Source organism: Delphinapterus leucas, chromosome 1, assembly GCF_059928025.1.
Source record: "Delphinapterus leucas isolate spDelLeu-1000000601 "Yukka" chromosome 1, BTC_Dleu_Yukka2, whole genome shotgun sequence".
Lineage (NCBI taxonomy): Eukaryota > Metazoa > Chordata > Mammalia > Artiodactyla > Monodontidae > Delphinapterus > Delphinapterus leucas.
Window position 1 is genome coordinate 146776885 of NC_143129.1, and position 15081 is coordinate 146791965.

Sequence of the window (15081 nt, forward strand, 5' to 3'; positions counted from 1 at the left end):
TCGTTCCTGATAGTGGAAATGGTTTCAGTTTTTCACCATTGAGAATGATGTTGGCTGTGGGTTTGTCATATATGGCCTTTATTATGTTAAATTCCCTGTATGCCTACTTTCTGGAGGGCTTTTATCATAAATGGGTGTTGAATTTTGTCGAAAGCTTTTCCTGCATCTATTGAGACGATCAGACGGTTTTTCTCCTTTAATTTGTTTATATGGTTTATCACATTGATCGATTTGCATATACTGATGAATCCTTGCATTCCTGGGATAAACCCCACTTGATCATAGTGAATGATCCTTTTAATGTGCTGTTGGATTTTGTTTGCTAGTATTTTGTTGAGGATTTTTGCATTTATGTTCATCAGTGGTATTGGCCTGTAGTTTTCTTTCTTTGTGACGTCTTTGTCTGGTTTTGTTATCAGGGTGATGGTGGCCTCGTAGAACGAGTTGTGGAGTGTTCCTCCCTCTGCTATATTTTGGAAGAGTTTGAGAAGAATGGGTGTTAGCTCTTCTCTGAATGTTTGATAGAAATCGCCTGTGAATCCATCTGGTCCCGGGCTTTTGTTTGTTGGACGATTTTTAATCACGATCTCAATTTCAGTGCTTGTGATTGGTCTGTTTATATTTTCTATTTCTTCCTGGTTCAGTCTCGGGACGTTGTGCTTTTCTAAGAATTTGTCCATTTCTTCCAGGTTGTCCATTTTATTGGCATATGGTTGCTTGTAGTAATCTCTCATGATCCTTTGTATTTCTGCAGTGTTAGTTGTTACTTCTCCGTTTTCATTGCTAATTCTATTGATTTCAGTCCTCTCCCTTTTTTTTCTTGATGAGTTTGGGTAATGGTTTATTAATTTTGTTTATCTTCTCAAAGAACCAGCTTTTAGTTTTATTGATATTTGCTATTGTTTCCTTCATTTCTTTTTCATTTATTTCTGATCTGATCTCTATGATTTCTTTCCTTCTGCTAACTTTGGGGTTTTTTTTTTCTTCTTTCTCTAATTGCTTTAGGTGTAAGGTTAGATTGTTTGTTTGCGATATGTCTTGTTTCTTGAGGTAGGATTGTATAGCTATAAACTTTCCTCTTAGGACTGCTTTTGCTTCATCCCATAGGTTTTTGGTTGTTGTGTTTTCACTGTTATTTGCTTCTAGGTATTTTTTGGTTTCCTCTTTGATTTCTTCAGTGATCTCTAGGTTATTTAGTAGTGTACTGTTTAGCCTCCATGTGTTTGTAATTTTTACATTTTTTTTCCTGTAATTGATATCTAGTCTTATAGCATTGTGGTCAGAAAAGATACTTGATATGATTTCAATTTTCTTAAGTTTACGAAGGCTTGATTTATGATCCAAAATATGGTTTATCCTGGAGAATGTTCCCTGAGCACTTGAGAAGAAAGTGTATTCTGTTGTTTTTGGATGGAATGTCCTATAAATATCAATTAAGTCCATTTTGTTTAATGTGTCATTTAAAGCTTGTGTTTCCTTATTTATTTTCATTTTGGATGATCTGTCCATTGGTGAAAGTGGGGTGTTCAAGTCCCCTACTATGATTGTGTTACTGTCGATTTCCCCTTTTATGGCTGTTAGCATTTGCCTTATGTATTGAGGTGCTCCTATGTTGGGTGCATAAATATTTACAATTGTTATATCTTCTTCTTGGATTGATCCGTTGATCATTATGTAGTGTCCTTCTTTGTCTCTTGTAATAGTCTTTATTTTAAAGTCTATTTTGTCTGGTATGAGGATTACTACTCCAGCCTTCTTTTGAATTCCATTTGCATGGAATATCTTTTTCCATCCCCTCACTTTCAGTCTGTATGTGTCCCTAGGTCTGAAGTGGGTCTCTTGTAGACAGCATATATACGGGTCTTGTTTTTGTATCCATTCAGCCAGTCTGTGTCTTTTGGTGGGAGCATTTAATTCATTTACATTTAAGGTAATTATCAATATGTATGTTCCTATTACCATTTTCTTAATTGTTTTGGGTTTGTTATTGTAAGTCTTTTCCTTCTCTTGTGTTTCCTGCCTAGAGAAGTTCCTTTAGCATTTGTTGTAAAGCTGGTTTGGTAGTGTTGAATTCTCTTAACTTTTGTTTATCTGTAAAGGTTTTAATTTTTCCATCGAAGCTGAATGAGATCCTTGCTGGGTAGAGTAATCTTGGTTGTAGGTTTTTCCCTTTCATCACTTTAAATATGTTCTGACACTCCCTTCTGGCTTGCAGAGTTTCTGCTGAAAAATCAGCTCTTAACCTTATGGGGATTTCCTTGTATGTTATTTGTTGCTTTTCCCTTGAGGTTTTTAATATTTTTCCTTTATATTTAATTTTTGATAGTTTCATTAATATGTGCCTCGGCGTGTTTCTCTTTGGGTTTATCCTGTATGGTACTCTCTGTGTTTCGTGGACTTGATTGACTATTTCCTTTCCCTTGTTGAGGAAGTTTTTGACTATAATCTCTTCAAATATTTTCTGAGCTCCTTTCTTTTTCTCTTCTTCTTCTGGGACCCCTATAATTCGAATGTTGGTGTGTTCAGTGTTGTACCAGAGGTCTCTGAGATTGTCCTCAATTCTTTTCATTGTTTTTTCTTCATTCTGCTCTCTGGCAGTTATTTCCACCATTTTATCTTCCAGGTCACTTATCCGTTCTTCTGCCTCAGTTATTCTGCTATTGATTCCTTCTAGAGTATTTTTAATTTCAGTGATTGTGTTGTTCATCACTGTTTGTTTCCTCTTTACTTCTTCTAGATCCTTGTTAAATGTTTCTTGTATTTCTCCATTCTGTTTCTGGGATTTTAGATCATCTTTACTATCATTACTCTTAATTCTTTTTCAGGTAGGTTGCCTATTTCATTTTCATTTATTTGGTCTTGTAGGTTTTCACCTTGCTCCTTCATGTGTAACGTATTTTTCTGTCGTTAAATTTTTTTTTTCCCTCTTTTTGATGGGTGGTGCCGTATTCCTGTCTTCCTGGTTGTTTGGCCTGAAACGTCCAGCACTGGAGTTTTCAGGCAGTTGGGTAGAGCTGGACCTTGGTGGTGAGATGAGGACCTACGGGAGGCCTCACTCTGATTAATATTCCCTGAGGTCTGAGGTTCTCTCTTAGTCCAGTGGTTTGGTCTCAGAGCTCCCACCACCGGAACTTGGGCCTGACCTCCGGCCTTGGAACCAAGATCTTCCAAGCTTCGTGGTGTGGTTAAAAAAAAAAAAAAGGCAGTACAATATCAAAGAATACAAAAATAAAATTAGAAAGATAAAAAATACGTTAGGAAAAAATAAAACTAATTGAAACAACTGCAACAAGGTAAAATAAAACCACAGCAGAAAAAAGAAAAAGAAAATAAAGAGGGGGGAACTAGCCAAAAGGGGAGAACAATAACAAAGTATAAAGAATAAAATAAAATTTGAAAAATAAAAGATTTATTAGGAAATATAAAAATATAGAAGAATCAAGAACAATGAATCAACAAGGTAAAACAGAACCCCAATCTAAAAGAGGAAAAAAGAAAAAAAAAAAAGCCTTGGCTATGGGGGCAGAGTTTAGGCGGGGGTGGAACTGAGGCAGGGACCTAGGCGGGTGGGGGGGGTGATGCTTGAACGGGGCTTATGCAGGGCTCTGTTCAAGCGTGGCCCAGGACCTCTGCTTAGGATCTGGGCATTGAAGGGGAGGGGCAGCACCTGGAAAGGAGGGCCTCTGGAGTGTGGAGTTCCGGAGTTTGGAGGTAGGGCCCTGAATGAGGGTGTATGGGTGGGGTTTAGGCCCAGCGCATTGGAGGGTGTCTCCGAATGTAGAGGTAGGGACCTGGATGGGGGTGTAGGGGTAGGGCTTGGGTTCTGAGCGGCAGGAGGGAGGCTTCCAGGGCAGAGGTTTAGGCCTGGGGTGCCTAAGTGGACGGGGAAAGTGCTGGCCCGGTTCTTTTGCGTTCCTTCATGCTCCTCCCCACCATCTTCCCCCGGGTCTCCACTGTTGCCGCTGGACCCCTAACCATAGGTGGTTCCCTCTGGGTGTAGGAGCTCCTCCCCTCCCCCAGCCACCCCTCAGGGGTGCTCGTCCCAGAGGTCCGGCCTTTACTTTTGCTCCCCCTTCCCTCCCTCCCACTCCCTCAGGACCTGCTCTGCTGGAGGGGGCCTCAGTGTGCAGAGGATCAGGCCCAGAGTCTCAGCAGGTTCCTGGGGGCTGAAGTGGGCAGGGGAAACCTGACTAACCACGTTCCCTTTTGATCCTCTGCCCTCCCAGTGGTTCCCCAATATCCTCCTTCTGGCATGGGATCCCTTCCCCTCCCCCAGCTGCCCCTCAGGGGCACCAGTCCCATCCCACCTCCACTTCTCCTCCCCCATCACTCCTCCCATGCCCCACATCCTACCTAGTCGCTGGGGGTTCGCCCTGTTCCCTTAGGTGTCTGTGGTCCCACACTGGTGCCTGGTAAGTGCCCTAGTTGTGAGGAGATGTGAATCCGTGCTCTCCTAGTATGCCATCTTGACTCTGCCCCCTATAAAATGATTTTGATGATGGCTCCCTAAGGAGGTGTATTTTAAGACTTAAGTGACATAATAGCTCTAAAGCCCCTGGCACAATGCCAAGCCCATAGTGGGTACTCAGTAAATGGTGGTTGTTGTTGCTGTTATTATAGAGGTAGCGAGTGCTTACTTGTTGAAAACACAAGCCAGTAGATGAGGCAGTGTTTAAAAGGAGGAGAATAAGTGATTACCTCAGAAAGTAAAGTGATGGAATGCATAGCATGTTATTAATCATGAATTAAAGGGAGCATTTCATTATGTTGGAAAGGGAAAGACATTAAGAAGTCTTCACTGAATATTTGACCTTTAAATTACAACTTCAGGGATTAGAGTTTCACCAGATGAATACAAGAAAGAGTGTCATGATGTGAGTAATGATGTGGAGACCCAATATCACATATAGTCTTTGGAAGCTGCTGACTATTTAACTATGGATATCTGCCCCAGATGTTATGGGGAGGGAATGGTTGGAGGAGGGCCTAAAAAGGCATGCTGAAACTAAATTGCTGTATATTCCATGTTAAGAAGGTGGTGCATTATCCTATTGGTGCCATTGAAGGTTTAAAACAATTTTTTTATTGTAAAATATATATGACATAATATTTACCATTTTAACCATCTTTAAGTGTACAGTTCAGTGACATTAAGTACATTCACATTTGTTGTACAATGATCTGCAATATCCATTTCCAGAACTTTTTCATTAACTTATATTGAAACCCTGTATCCATTAAACAATAACTCCTCATTTCTCTCTCACCCTTGCTCCTGGTAACCACCGCTCTACTTTCTGTCTCTGTATTTGACTATTGTAGGTGCCGCATATAAGTGGAATTATATATTTGTCCTATTCTGCTTATTTCACTTAGCGTAACGTCTTTAAGCTTCAACCATATTGTACAGTACGTGTCAGAATTTCTTTCCTTTTTAATGTTGAATAATATTCCATTCTATGTAGTATATACCATGTTTTGTGTGTCCATTCATCCATGGATGGATGTCTGGGTTGTTTCTACTTTTTGCTATTGTGAACATTGGTGTAGAAATACTTGTTTGAATCTTTACTTTCATTTCTTTTGTGTATATACCCAGAAGTGGAATTGCTGAGTCAAATGGTAAATTTATGTTTAATTTTCTGAGGACCTGCCATGCTGTTTTCTGCAGGGGCTGTACCATTTTACATTCCCACCAGTGATACACAAGGGTTCAATTTCTTCATATCCACAAAATCTTGTTGTTGTTTTTTCTGTTGTTGTTGTTTTGATAATAATCATCCTAGTCATATATCATTGTGCTTTTGATTTGCATTTTCCTAATGATTAGTGATGTTGAGCACCTTTTCATGTGCTTATTGTCCATTCATATATCTTCTTTGGAGAAATGTGTATTTAAGTCCTGTGACCACTTTTGAATTGGGTTATTTTCTTGTAGTTGAGTTTAAGAGTTCTTCATATGTTCTGGATATTAATTCTGTATCATACACATGACTTGCAAATTTTTATTCCATTATATGAGTTGCCTTTTTACACTATTAGTAGTGTAGTTTGATACACAAAAGTTTTTAATTTTCGTGAAGTCCAATTTGTCTGTTCTTTCTTTTGTTTCCTGTGTTTTTGTTTAATATCCAAAAAATCATTTCCAAATCCAAGGTCATGAAGCTTTTCTCTTTTGTTTTCTTCTAAGACTTTTATAATTTTGCTCTTATGTTTAGATCTTTGATCCATTTTGAGTTAATTTTTGTATGTGGTGTAAGACAAGGATCCATATTACATGTGTATATCCAGCTTTCCTAGCACCATGTTTTGAAAAGGAAGTTCTTTCCCATTGAATGTTCTTGACATTTTTATTAAAAATCATTTGACCTTATATATGAACATCTATTTCTGGGCTCTCTTATTTTATTTTATTGGCCTCTGTGTCTGTATTTATGCCACTGCCATACTGTTTTGGTTACTGTGGCTTTGTAGTAAGTTTTGAAATCAGAAAATGTTAGTCTCCTATCTTTGTTCCTCTTGTTCAAGATTGTTTTGGCTATTTGGGGTCCCTTGAGAGTCCAGGTGAATTTTAGGATCTTTTTTCCTATTTCTGCAAAAGAAAAAGTCATTAGGATATTGATAGGGATTGCATTGAATGTGTAGATTGCTTTGGATACTGTTGACATCTTAACAATATTAAGTCTGCCAATCCATGAACATGGAATATCTTTCTCTTTATTCATGTCTTCTTTAATTTCTTTAATCCATGTTTTGTCTTTTTCACTGTACCTCTTTCATCTTCTTGGTTAATTCTTAAATCTTTTATTCTTTTTGATGCTATTTTAAGGGGAATTATTTTATTTCAGGTTGTTCATTGTTAGTGTATAGAAATGCAAATGATTTTTGTGTGCTGATTTGTATCCTGCTAGTTTTCTGAATTTGTTCATTAGTTTTTTTTTGTTTTTTTTTTACATCTTTATTGGAGTATAATTGCTTTACAGTGGTGTGTTAGTTTCTGCTTTATAACAAAGTGAATCAGTCATACATATACATATGATCCCATATCTCTTCCCTCTTGCGTCTCCTTCCCTCCCACCCTTCCTATCCCACCCCTCTAGGTGGTCACAAAGCACTGAGCTGATCACCCTGTGCTATGCGGCTGCTTCCCACTAAGCTATCTGTTTTATGTTTGGTAGTGTATATATGTCCATGCCACTCTCTCACTTTGTTACAGCTTACCCTTCCCCCTCTCCATATTCTCAAGTCCATTCTCTAGTAGGTCTGTGTCTTTATTCCTGTCTTAACCCTAGGTTCTTCATGACATTTTTTTTCTTAAATTCCATACATATGTGTTAGCATACAGTATTTGTCTTTCTCTTTCTGACTTACTTCACTCTGTATGACAGACTCTAGGTCCATCCACCTCATTACAAATAGCTGAATTTTGTTTCTTTTTATGGCTGAGTAATATTCCATTGTATATATGTGCCACATCTTCTTTATCCATTCATCCGATGATGGACACTTAGGTTGTTTCCATCTCCTGGCTATTGTAAATAGAGCTGCAATGAACATTTTGGTACATGACTCTTTTTGGGTTATGGTTTTCTCAGGGTATATGCCCAGTAGTGGGATTGCTGGGTCATATGGTAGTTCTATTTGTAGTTTTTTAAGGAACCTCCATACTGTTCTCCATAGTGGCTGTACCAATTAACATTCCCACCAGCAGTGCAAGAGTGTTCCCTTTTCTCCACACCCTCTCCAGCATTTATTGTTTCTAGATTTTTTGATGATGGCCATTCTGACTGGTGTGAGATGATATCTCATTGTAGTTTTGATTTACATTTCTCTAATGATTAATGATGTTGAGCATTCTTTCATGGGTTTGTTGGCAGTCTGTATATCCTCTTTGGAGAAATGTGTGTTTAGGTCTTCTATCCATTTTTGGATTGGGTTGTTTGTTTTTTTGTTTTTGAGCTGCTTGTAAATTTTGGAGATTAATCCTTTGTCAGTTGCATCATTTGCAAATATTTTCTCCCATTCTGAGGGTTGTCTTTTGGTCTTGTTTATGGTTTCCTTTGCTGTGCAAAAGCTTTGACATTTCATTAGGTCCCATTTGTTTATTTTTGTTTTTATTTCCATTTCTCTAGGAGGTGGGTCAAAAAGGATCTTGCTGTGATTTATGTCATAGAGTGTTCTGCCTATGTTTTCCTCTTAGAGTTTGATAGTTTATGGCCTTACATTTAGGTCTTTAATCCATTTTGAGCTTATTTTTGTGTATGGTGTTAGGGAGTGATCTAATCTCATACTTCTACATGTACCTGTCCAGTTTTCCCAGCACCACTTATTGAAGAGGCTGTCCTTTCTCCACTGTATATTCCTGTCTCCTTTATCAAAGATAAGGTGACCATATGTGCGTGGCTTTATTTCTGGGCTTTCTATCCTGTTCCATTGATCTATATTTCTGTTTTTGTGCCAGTACCATACTGTCTTGATTACTGTAGCTTTGTAGTATAGTCTGAAGTCAGGGAGCCTGATTCCTCCAGCTCCGTTTTTTGTTCTCAAGGTTGCTTTGGCTATTCGGGGTCTTTTGTGTTTCCATACAAATTGTGAAATGTTTTGTTCTAGTTCTGTGAAAAATGCCAGTGGTAGTTTGATAGGGATTGCATTGAATCTGTAGATTGCTTTGGGTAATAGAGTCATTTTCACGATGTTGATTCCTCCAATCCAAGAACATGATATATCTCTCCATCTGTTTGTATCATCTTTAATTTCTTTCATCAGTGTCTTATAATTTTCTGCATACAGGTCTTTTGTTTCCTTAGGTAGGTTTATTCCTAGATATTTTATTCTTTTTGTTGCAGTGGTAAATGGGAGTGTTTTCTTGATTTCTCTTTCAGATTTTTCATCGTTAGTGTATAGGAATACCAGAGATTTCTGTGCATTAATTTTGTATCCTGCTACTTTACCAGATGCATTGATTAGCTCTAGTAGTTTTCTGGTAGCATCTTTAGGATTCTCTATGTATAGTATCATGTCATCTACAAACAGTGACAGCTTTACTTCTTTTTTTGCGATTTGGATTCCTTTTATTTCCTTTTCTTCTCTGATTGTTATGGCTAAAACTTCACAAAGGCTTGATTTGTGACCCAAGATATGATCTATCCTGGAGAATGTTCCATGAGCACTTGAGAAAAATGTGTATTCTGTTGTTTTTGGATGGAATGTTCTATAAATATCAATTAAGTTCATCTCATTTAATGTATCATTTAAAGCTTGTGTTTCCTTATTTATTTTCATTTTGGATGATCTGTCCATTGGTGAAAGTGGGGTGTTAAAGTCCCCTACTATGAATGTGTTACTGTCAATTTCCCCTTTTGTGGCTGTTAGCATTTGCTTTATGTATTGAGGTGCTCCTATGTTGGGTGCATAAATATTTACAATTGTTATATCTTCTTCTTGGATCGATCCCTTGATCATTATGTAGTGTACTTCTTTGTCTCTTCTAATAGCCTTTATTTTCAAGTCTATTTTGTCTTTTGTTTTCCATTTGCGTGGAATATCTTTTTCCATTCCCTCACTTTCAATCTGTATGTGTCTCTAGGTCTGAAGTGGGTCTCTTGTAGACAGCATATGTATGGTTCTTGTTTTTGTATCCATTCAGCCAGTCAGTGTCTTTTGGTGGGAGCATTTAATTCATTTACGTTTAAGGTAATTATTGATATGTATGTTCCTATTCCCATTTTCTTAATTGTTTTGAGTTTGTTATTATAGGTCTTTTCCTTCTCTTGTGTTTCTTGCCTAGAGAAGATCCTTTAGCATTTGTTGTAAAGCTGGTTTGGTGGTGCTGAACTCTCTCAGCTTTTGCTTGTCTATAAAGGTTTTAATTTCTCCATGAAATCTGAATGAGATCCTTGCTGGGTAGAGTAATCTTGGTTGTAGGTTTTTCTCCTTCATCACTTTAAATATGTCCTGCCAGTCCCTTCTGGCTTGCAGAGTTTCTGCTGAAAAATCAGCTGTTAACCTTATGGGGATTCCCTTGTGTGTTACTTGTTGTTTTTCCCTTGCTGCTTTTAATATGTTTTCTTTGTATTTAATTTTTTGTTCATTAGTTTCAACATTTGTTTTTAGACGCTTAAGGGTTTTCTATCTCTCACCTGGACTATTTCCAATTTATCTCACTTCTTGCCCTGCCCCACCCCCTCACCCAGTCTTCTTCATTCAGTAGCCAGAATTGTTCTTTTAAAATATATGATAGGGCTTCCCTGGTGGCGCAGTGGTTGAGAGTCCTCCTTCTGATGCAGGGGACACGGGTTCGTGCCCTGGTCTGGGAACATCCCACATGCTGCAGAGCGGCTGGGCCCGTGAGCCATGGCCGCTGAGCCTGCACGTCCGGAGCCTGTGCTCCACAACGGGAGAGGCCACAACAGTGAGAGCCCCGCGTACCACAAAAATAAAAATAAAAAAAAAAATAAAGTATATGATGCTCCTTCCTACTTATAGCCCATCAGTAGCTTCGCAACTTAAAATAAAATTCTAAGCCCTTATCAGGTTTCATGAGGTTATACAATATTTGGCTTCTAGTTAACTTTTCAGTTTCATCATGTTTCACAGTCACCACTTCGTTACTCAGCCTCAGAAATATTGCTCTCTTTAAATAAGATTAGGTACTTTTTTGCCTCTGAGTTTTCGCATTTACTGTTTTCTGTGTCTTGAATGCTCTTCCTCCAGAAATTTAAATGTCTCTCTTTTTCACTTTCAGGTCTCTTCACCTGTTTAGAGCAGCTTTCTTTGTCTACTCTATTCTAAAATAATACCATCTTCCCAACAGTCTGTAGCCTCTTACCCTGTTTTATTTTTCTTAATAACACTACCTGACATCATAATATATATTTATTTATCTGTTGTCTATTTTCTCTAACTAGAATGTAAGTTACAGAAGCGTAGGGATTTAATTGATCATATTTATGACAGAGGATATATGAAGATATCAGGTTGACAGGATGATCAATGATATGAGGATATAAATGAGAATGTTTGATGGAACAGTATCCTAAAGGAGGTAGAATAGGCTTATTTTTCAAAAAAAAATATTTTTATTTATTTGGCCGCGCCGGGTCTTAGTTGTGGCAAGCAGGATTGTTGCAGCATGCGGGATCTTTAGTCACAGCATGCAGGCTCTTATTGCAGCATGCGGGATAGCATAGATAGAAGAGTGTTCACTGTCTTTTATCCTCTTATTTTCAATCTAGAAATAAAGATAATTTTGTTGCATGTTAATTTTGTATCATTTTTTCATTAAGTATATTGCTGTTAATACCTTGGATAAATCCTAAAAAAAAAGTAGTCCTGAAAACTTAGATGCTCATCTAAGATGTAGTTTATAGTTAAGGTTGCAGAAATGATCTCAGAAACTTATAAAAACAAGGTTGTCTTACTTCCTGTGTTTGATTATTCTGTACCATAGGTAAACTTGATTTACATTAAGACTGAATATGGTAACAAAGAATAGAATTAGGAATAGACCAAATTCTTTGTTTTACTATATTGAGTGGGGGAGGGGGAAAAATAAACTACTTTTGATTATTCTTTTGGGAGCTCCATATCTCAAAAAAAATAAGAGATTGTTTTTTGACTGAAATGTGATAATAGAAAATGTTTTTGTTATAATATTAAAGAAATGGTATGGTCTGTTATGTTGAAAAATGTATGGAATAGTAGGATGTGAGCTGGTGGGTGATTTTCTTCTTTTCTTATAATTCATGTAGCTTTTGCAGTTAGCATGTAGTTTTTAAAATCAGAGTAATCAATTAATTTTAAAAATCATTGTGCATATATAATATAGTCCCTCTTCAGCTCCTTGCTTTAAATTGGCTTTCAAACTTTTAGCAGAATAGAGATTTGTTTTTTTTTTTTAACATTTTGCCTAGTTTTGTATAAAATAACAGCGAAATCAGTTTTAAATGGGAGGCAGTGTATCAAATACATGGCGATATTGTTTAGGATGTTTTCCTGTGACCATTTAATCTGGTACTGTACATGCCAATCAGAGACATTCAAGACCTTCTGCTATACCTAAGACAGCGTCTCTTGGCTGCAACAAAATGATCAGCTAAATGTTGTTACTTATGGAATCTTGGCTTTGATGTAGCATTTCAGAATTTATGCACACAGTAAAGTAAAACAGGTCTTATTTTTTAAATGTTTAATAGCAACCTCCCCCACAGCACCTCTCATTCTTTCAATCCTGCTTCACAAAGGCAGGGATCTCTCTCTTTTGTTCAGTTCCATATCCTAGGTTTATTAAATCTGGCAACAGAAGGTGCATATATGTTGATTATGTCCTTCTCTCCTAAATACGAGGACATTAAAATAGAAATCTTTTTTTATATTGTTGTTGTTAAACGTCACACTAATAGGAAAAACAGGAAGAAAGTGAGCTTCGTTCTCTGCCACCTCCTTCCCTTGCCCACTTGGCTGCTTTAAGTGTTGCAGTTATTGAATTATCAAAAGAACAAGGAATAACAGATGATGACCTCAGAGTTCGTCAGGAAATTGTGGAGGAAATGTCAAAGGTTATAACAGCATTTTTACCAGGTACAGCTTCATTTTATACTTAATTTTTAAAATGATACAACTCTTCCTCTTGCTTCCTCTTGAACTTTGGGTAAATTCTTAATGTTTTTCTTTCTCTTTTTTTCTCCATCTTAACAGTAGATTAATTATTTGTAAATGACTTTTGGGGGGGAGATATTTCAGAAAAGGAAAATGAAGAATTACGGCACAGCATAATTTTTGTAATAAGAAAAAAAGATTTTTAAAATGTCAGATACAAGATTAATTGCTTAGTGCTTGAATATTATATTTTATATTAAATTTTCAGTATCATTGACTTCTGAATGGACATTTTAGTCATATTTATTTCAGTATATACAGTTGAACTAGTTACTGAATAAAATTCCTATTGCTTGATAGTGGGGAAAATTAATTTACTTTAAGGAAGTTAGAGGTAAAATTTACACTTTTATTTCTTTTTTTGACTCTTGATCTTTCTTTACAGAAAGCTTATGTTTTTGGCACAAGGGGGAGTTGGGTCAGGTTTGTTGTAGACATTTATGTATAGATTATTTGCTTAGCCCTCATCATTTTTTTGCATTAATACTGAATTTAAGTAAATGGATATTAAGTAAGACTTGTTTCTTACCACCAAAGGGATTTTAGATGGTTGATAAATTATAATTTTATATCAAGCCATTGTGAGATTTATAAGAAAGAATTTGAAATTTTAATTTTTCTTTATTATTTCTATAATGTAGTTTTCTATCTAAAACACATTGATACTAATTTAAATTATACATAGGAATAATTTACTTATTGTTATAAGAATAGAAGTGAAATATTTATGATTTTAATGACTTGGATGACTTTCAGACATTTTGTGAACTTGAAAAGTAGACTTTTATAAATTCAACTGAGTACAAACTTAACACTTCCTAACATACTAAACATCCCATGATCAGTCCCAATCATGTTATTTTTCAACTTGTCCTCTGCTGAGATCATTTAAAAATTTACCGTATTATGATTTTTTTTGTTTTTGTTTTTGTTTTTTGCGGTACGCGGGCCTCTCACTGTTGTGGCCTCTCCCGTTGCGGAGCACAAGCTCCGGATGCGCAGGCTCAGCGGCCATGGCTCACGGTCCCAGCCGCTCCGCGGCATGTGGGATCTTCCCAGACCGGGGCACAAACCCGCGTCCCCTGCATCAGCAGGCGAACTCCCAACCACTGTGCCACCAGGGAAGCCCCGTATTATGATTTTTGAAATAACATTTGGTAGTTTGCAAAAGATGTAGGTAGCATGTTATTATTCCTATTTATTTTGTTCTGTGAACTCTTGAAAACCAGAGGTTTTTTTGGTTTTAGGTCTGCAGTATCAATTGACTTGGCTTCACTTTGTGTTTTTAAAGAGCATTGGCTGAATGTCTGTGATCCCTTCCTCATTTAAAGAGCTATTTCTTAAGTAAATATCTAAAAAAATAATGTAGTTTGTGACAGTAGCTATAGCTAGGTTAGTACATTCTTTACTGTTACATATTAAATGTGAAACATACTTCTAGTTATTCCTAAATGAATTACTACTAAAATTTTGTTTAAACACTGAACTTGAATGAGTTATTTCTCTCTTCCTGAACCCTATAACTGAGAAACATTTTTATTATTTTGTAGATCACTTAGAAAAGGATATTATTCTTCTATAATTGCTGTATTAGAATTGGAAGACACAGAATTGAAATATATGCAGTTTTCCTATCACTGTTTTTTAAAGTTCTCATATTTGCATGCTGTTTCATGGTATGATATTTTTCCTTCATTTCCAGAGTGTTCACTTAGGTTGTATGGCTCGTCTCTGACTAAGTTTGCTCTGAAAAGTAGTGATGTTAATATAGATATAAAATTTCCTCCCAAGGTAAGTAATTAGACAAGACCCTTTTCTGTATGGTTCTTAATTAGTACTTGGTATTGTTTATTGTTTATCTTTTTAGAGAAGATATAGGAGAATATAAAACTCTGGCTTGTAGAATGTTACCATCATGATTTAACAGTGCTTTTGGAAAGTACTTTTTAGTTGTCAGACATAGGTGGAATTAAAGAAAATAAGGGAGAAAAAAAAAAAGAAGAAGAGGAAGGTGGTCAAAAAAAGGAAAATGCTTGTATTTGAACGTGTTGAACAGTTATTGCTTATGGTAAGCAGTATAGAAAGAGGAAAGAATTTTGAAATCATACATCTGTAGATGTTCAGATCTTGGCTGCAATGAGCAAGTTACTTGACCTTCTTGATCCTCAGTTTCTAATTTCCAAAATAGGAATAATAACTTCAATATTAAATAAGGTGATATATATACCAAGTATGTTTTGTATAGTGCCTGGTACATTATAGGTACTTTTTTTTTTTTGGCGTTACGCGGGCCTCTCACTGTCATGGCCTCTCCCGTTGCGGAGCACAGGCTCCGGACGCGCAGGCTCAGCGGCCATGGCTCATGGGCCTAGCCGCTTCGCGGCATGTGGGATCTTCCCGGACCGGGGCACAAACCCGTGTCCC

The 15081-nt window shown here is 36.9% G+C and overlaps 1 protein-coding gene across 9 annotated transcripts in view; it reads left to right on the forward strand.

The window, feature by feature from the left end:
* The window catches only part of TUT4 (terminal uridylyl transferase 4), a 149590-nt gene that overhangs the window by 66801 nt on the left and 67708 nt on the right, over window positions 1-15081 (forward strand). For all 9 annotated transcript variants that reach the window (XM_089922638.1, XM_022575693.3, XM_022575696.3 and 6 more), the window contains exons 5-6: window positions 12402-12579; window positions 14360-14448. In XM_089922638.1, the coding sequence (XP_089778764.1) occupies window positions 12402-12579; window positions 14360-14448 (267 nt within the window). The remainder of the gene's footprint in view (window positions 1-12401; window positions 12580-14359; window positions 14449-15081) is intronic.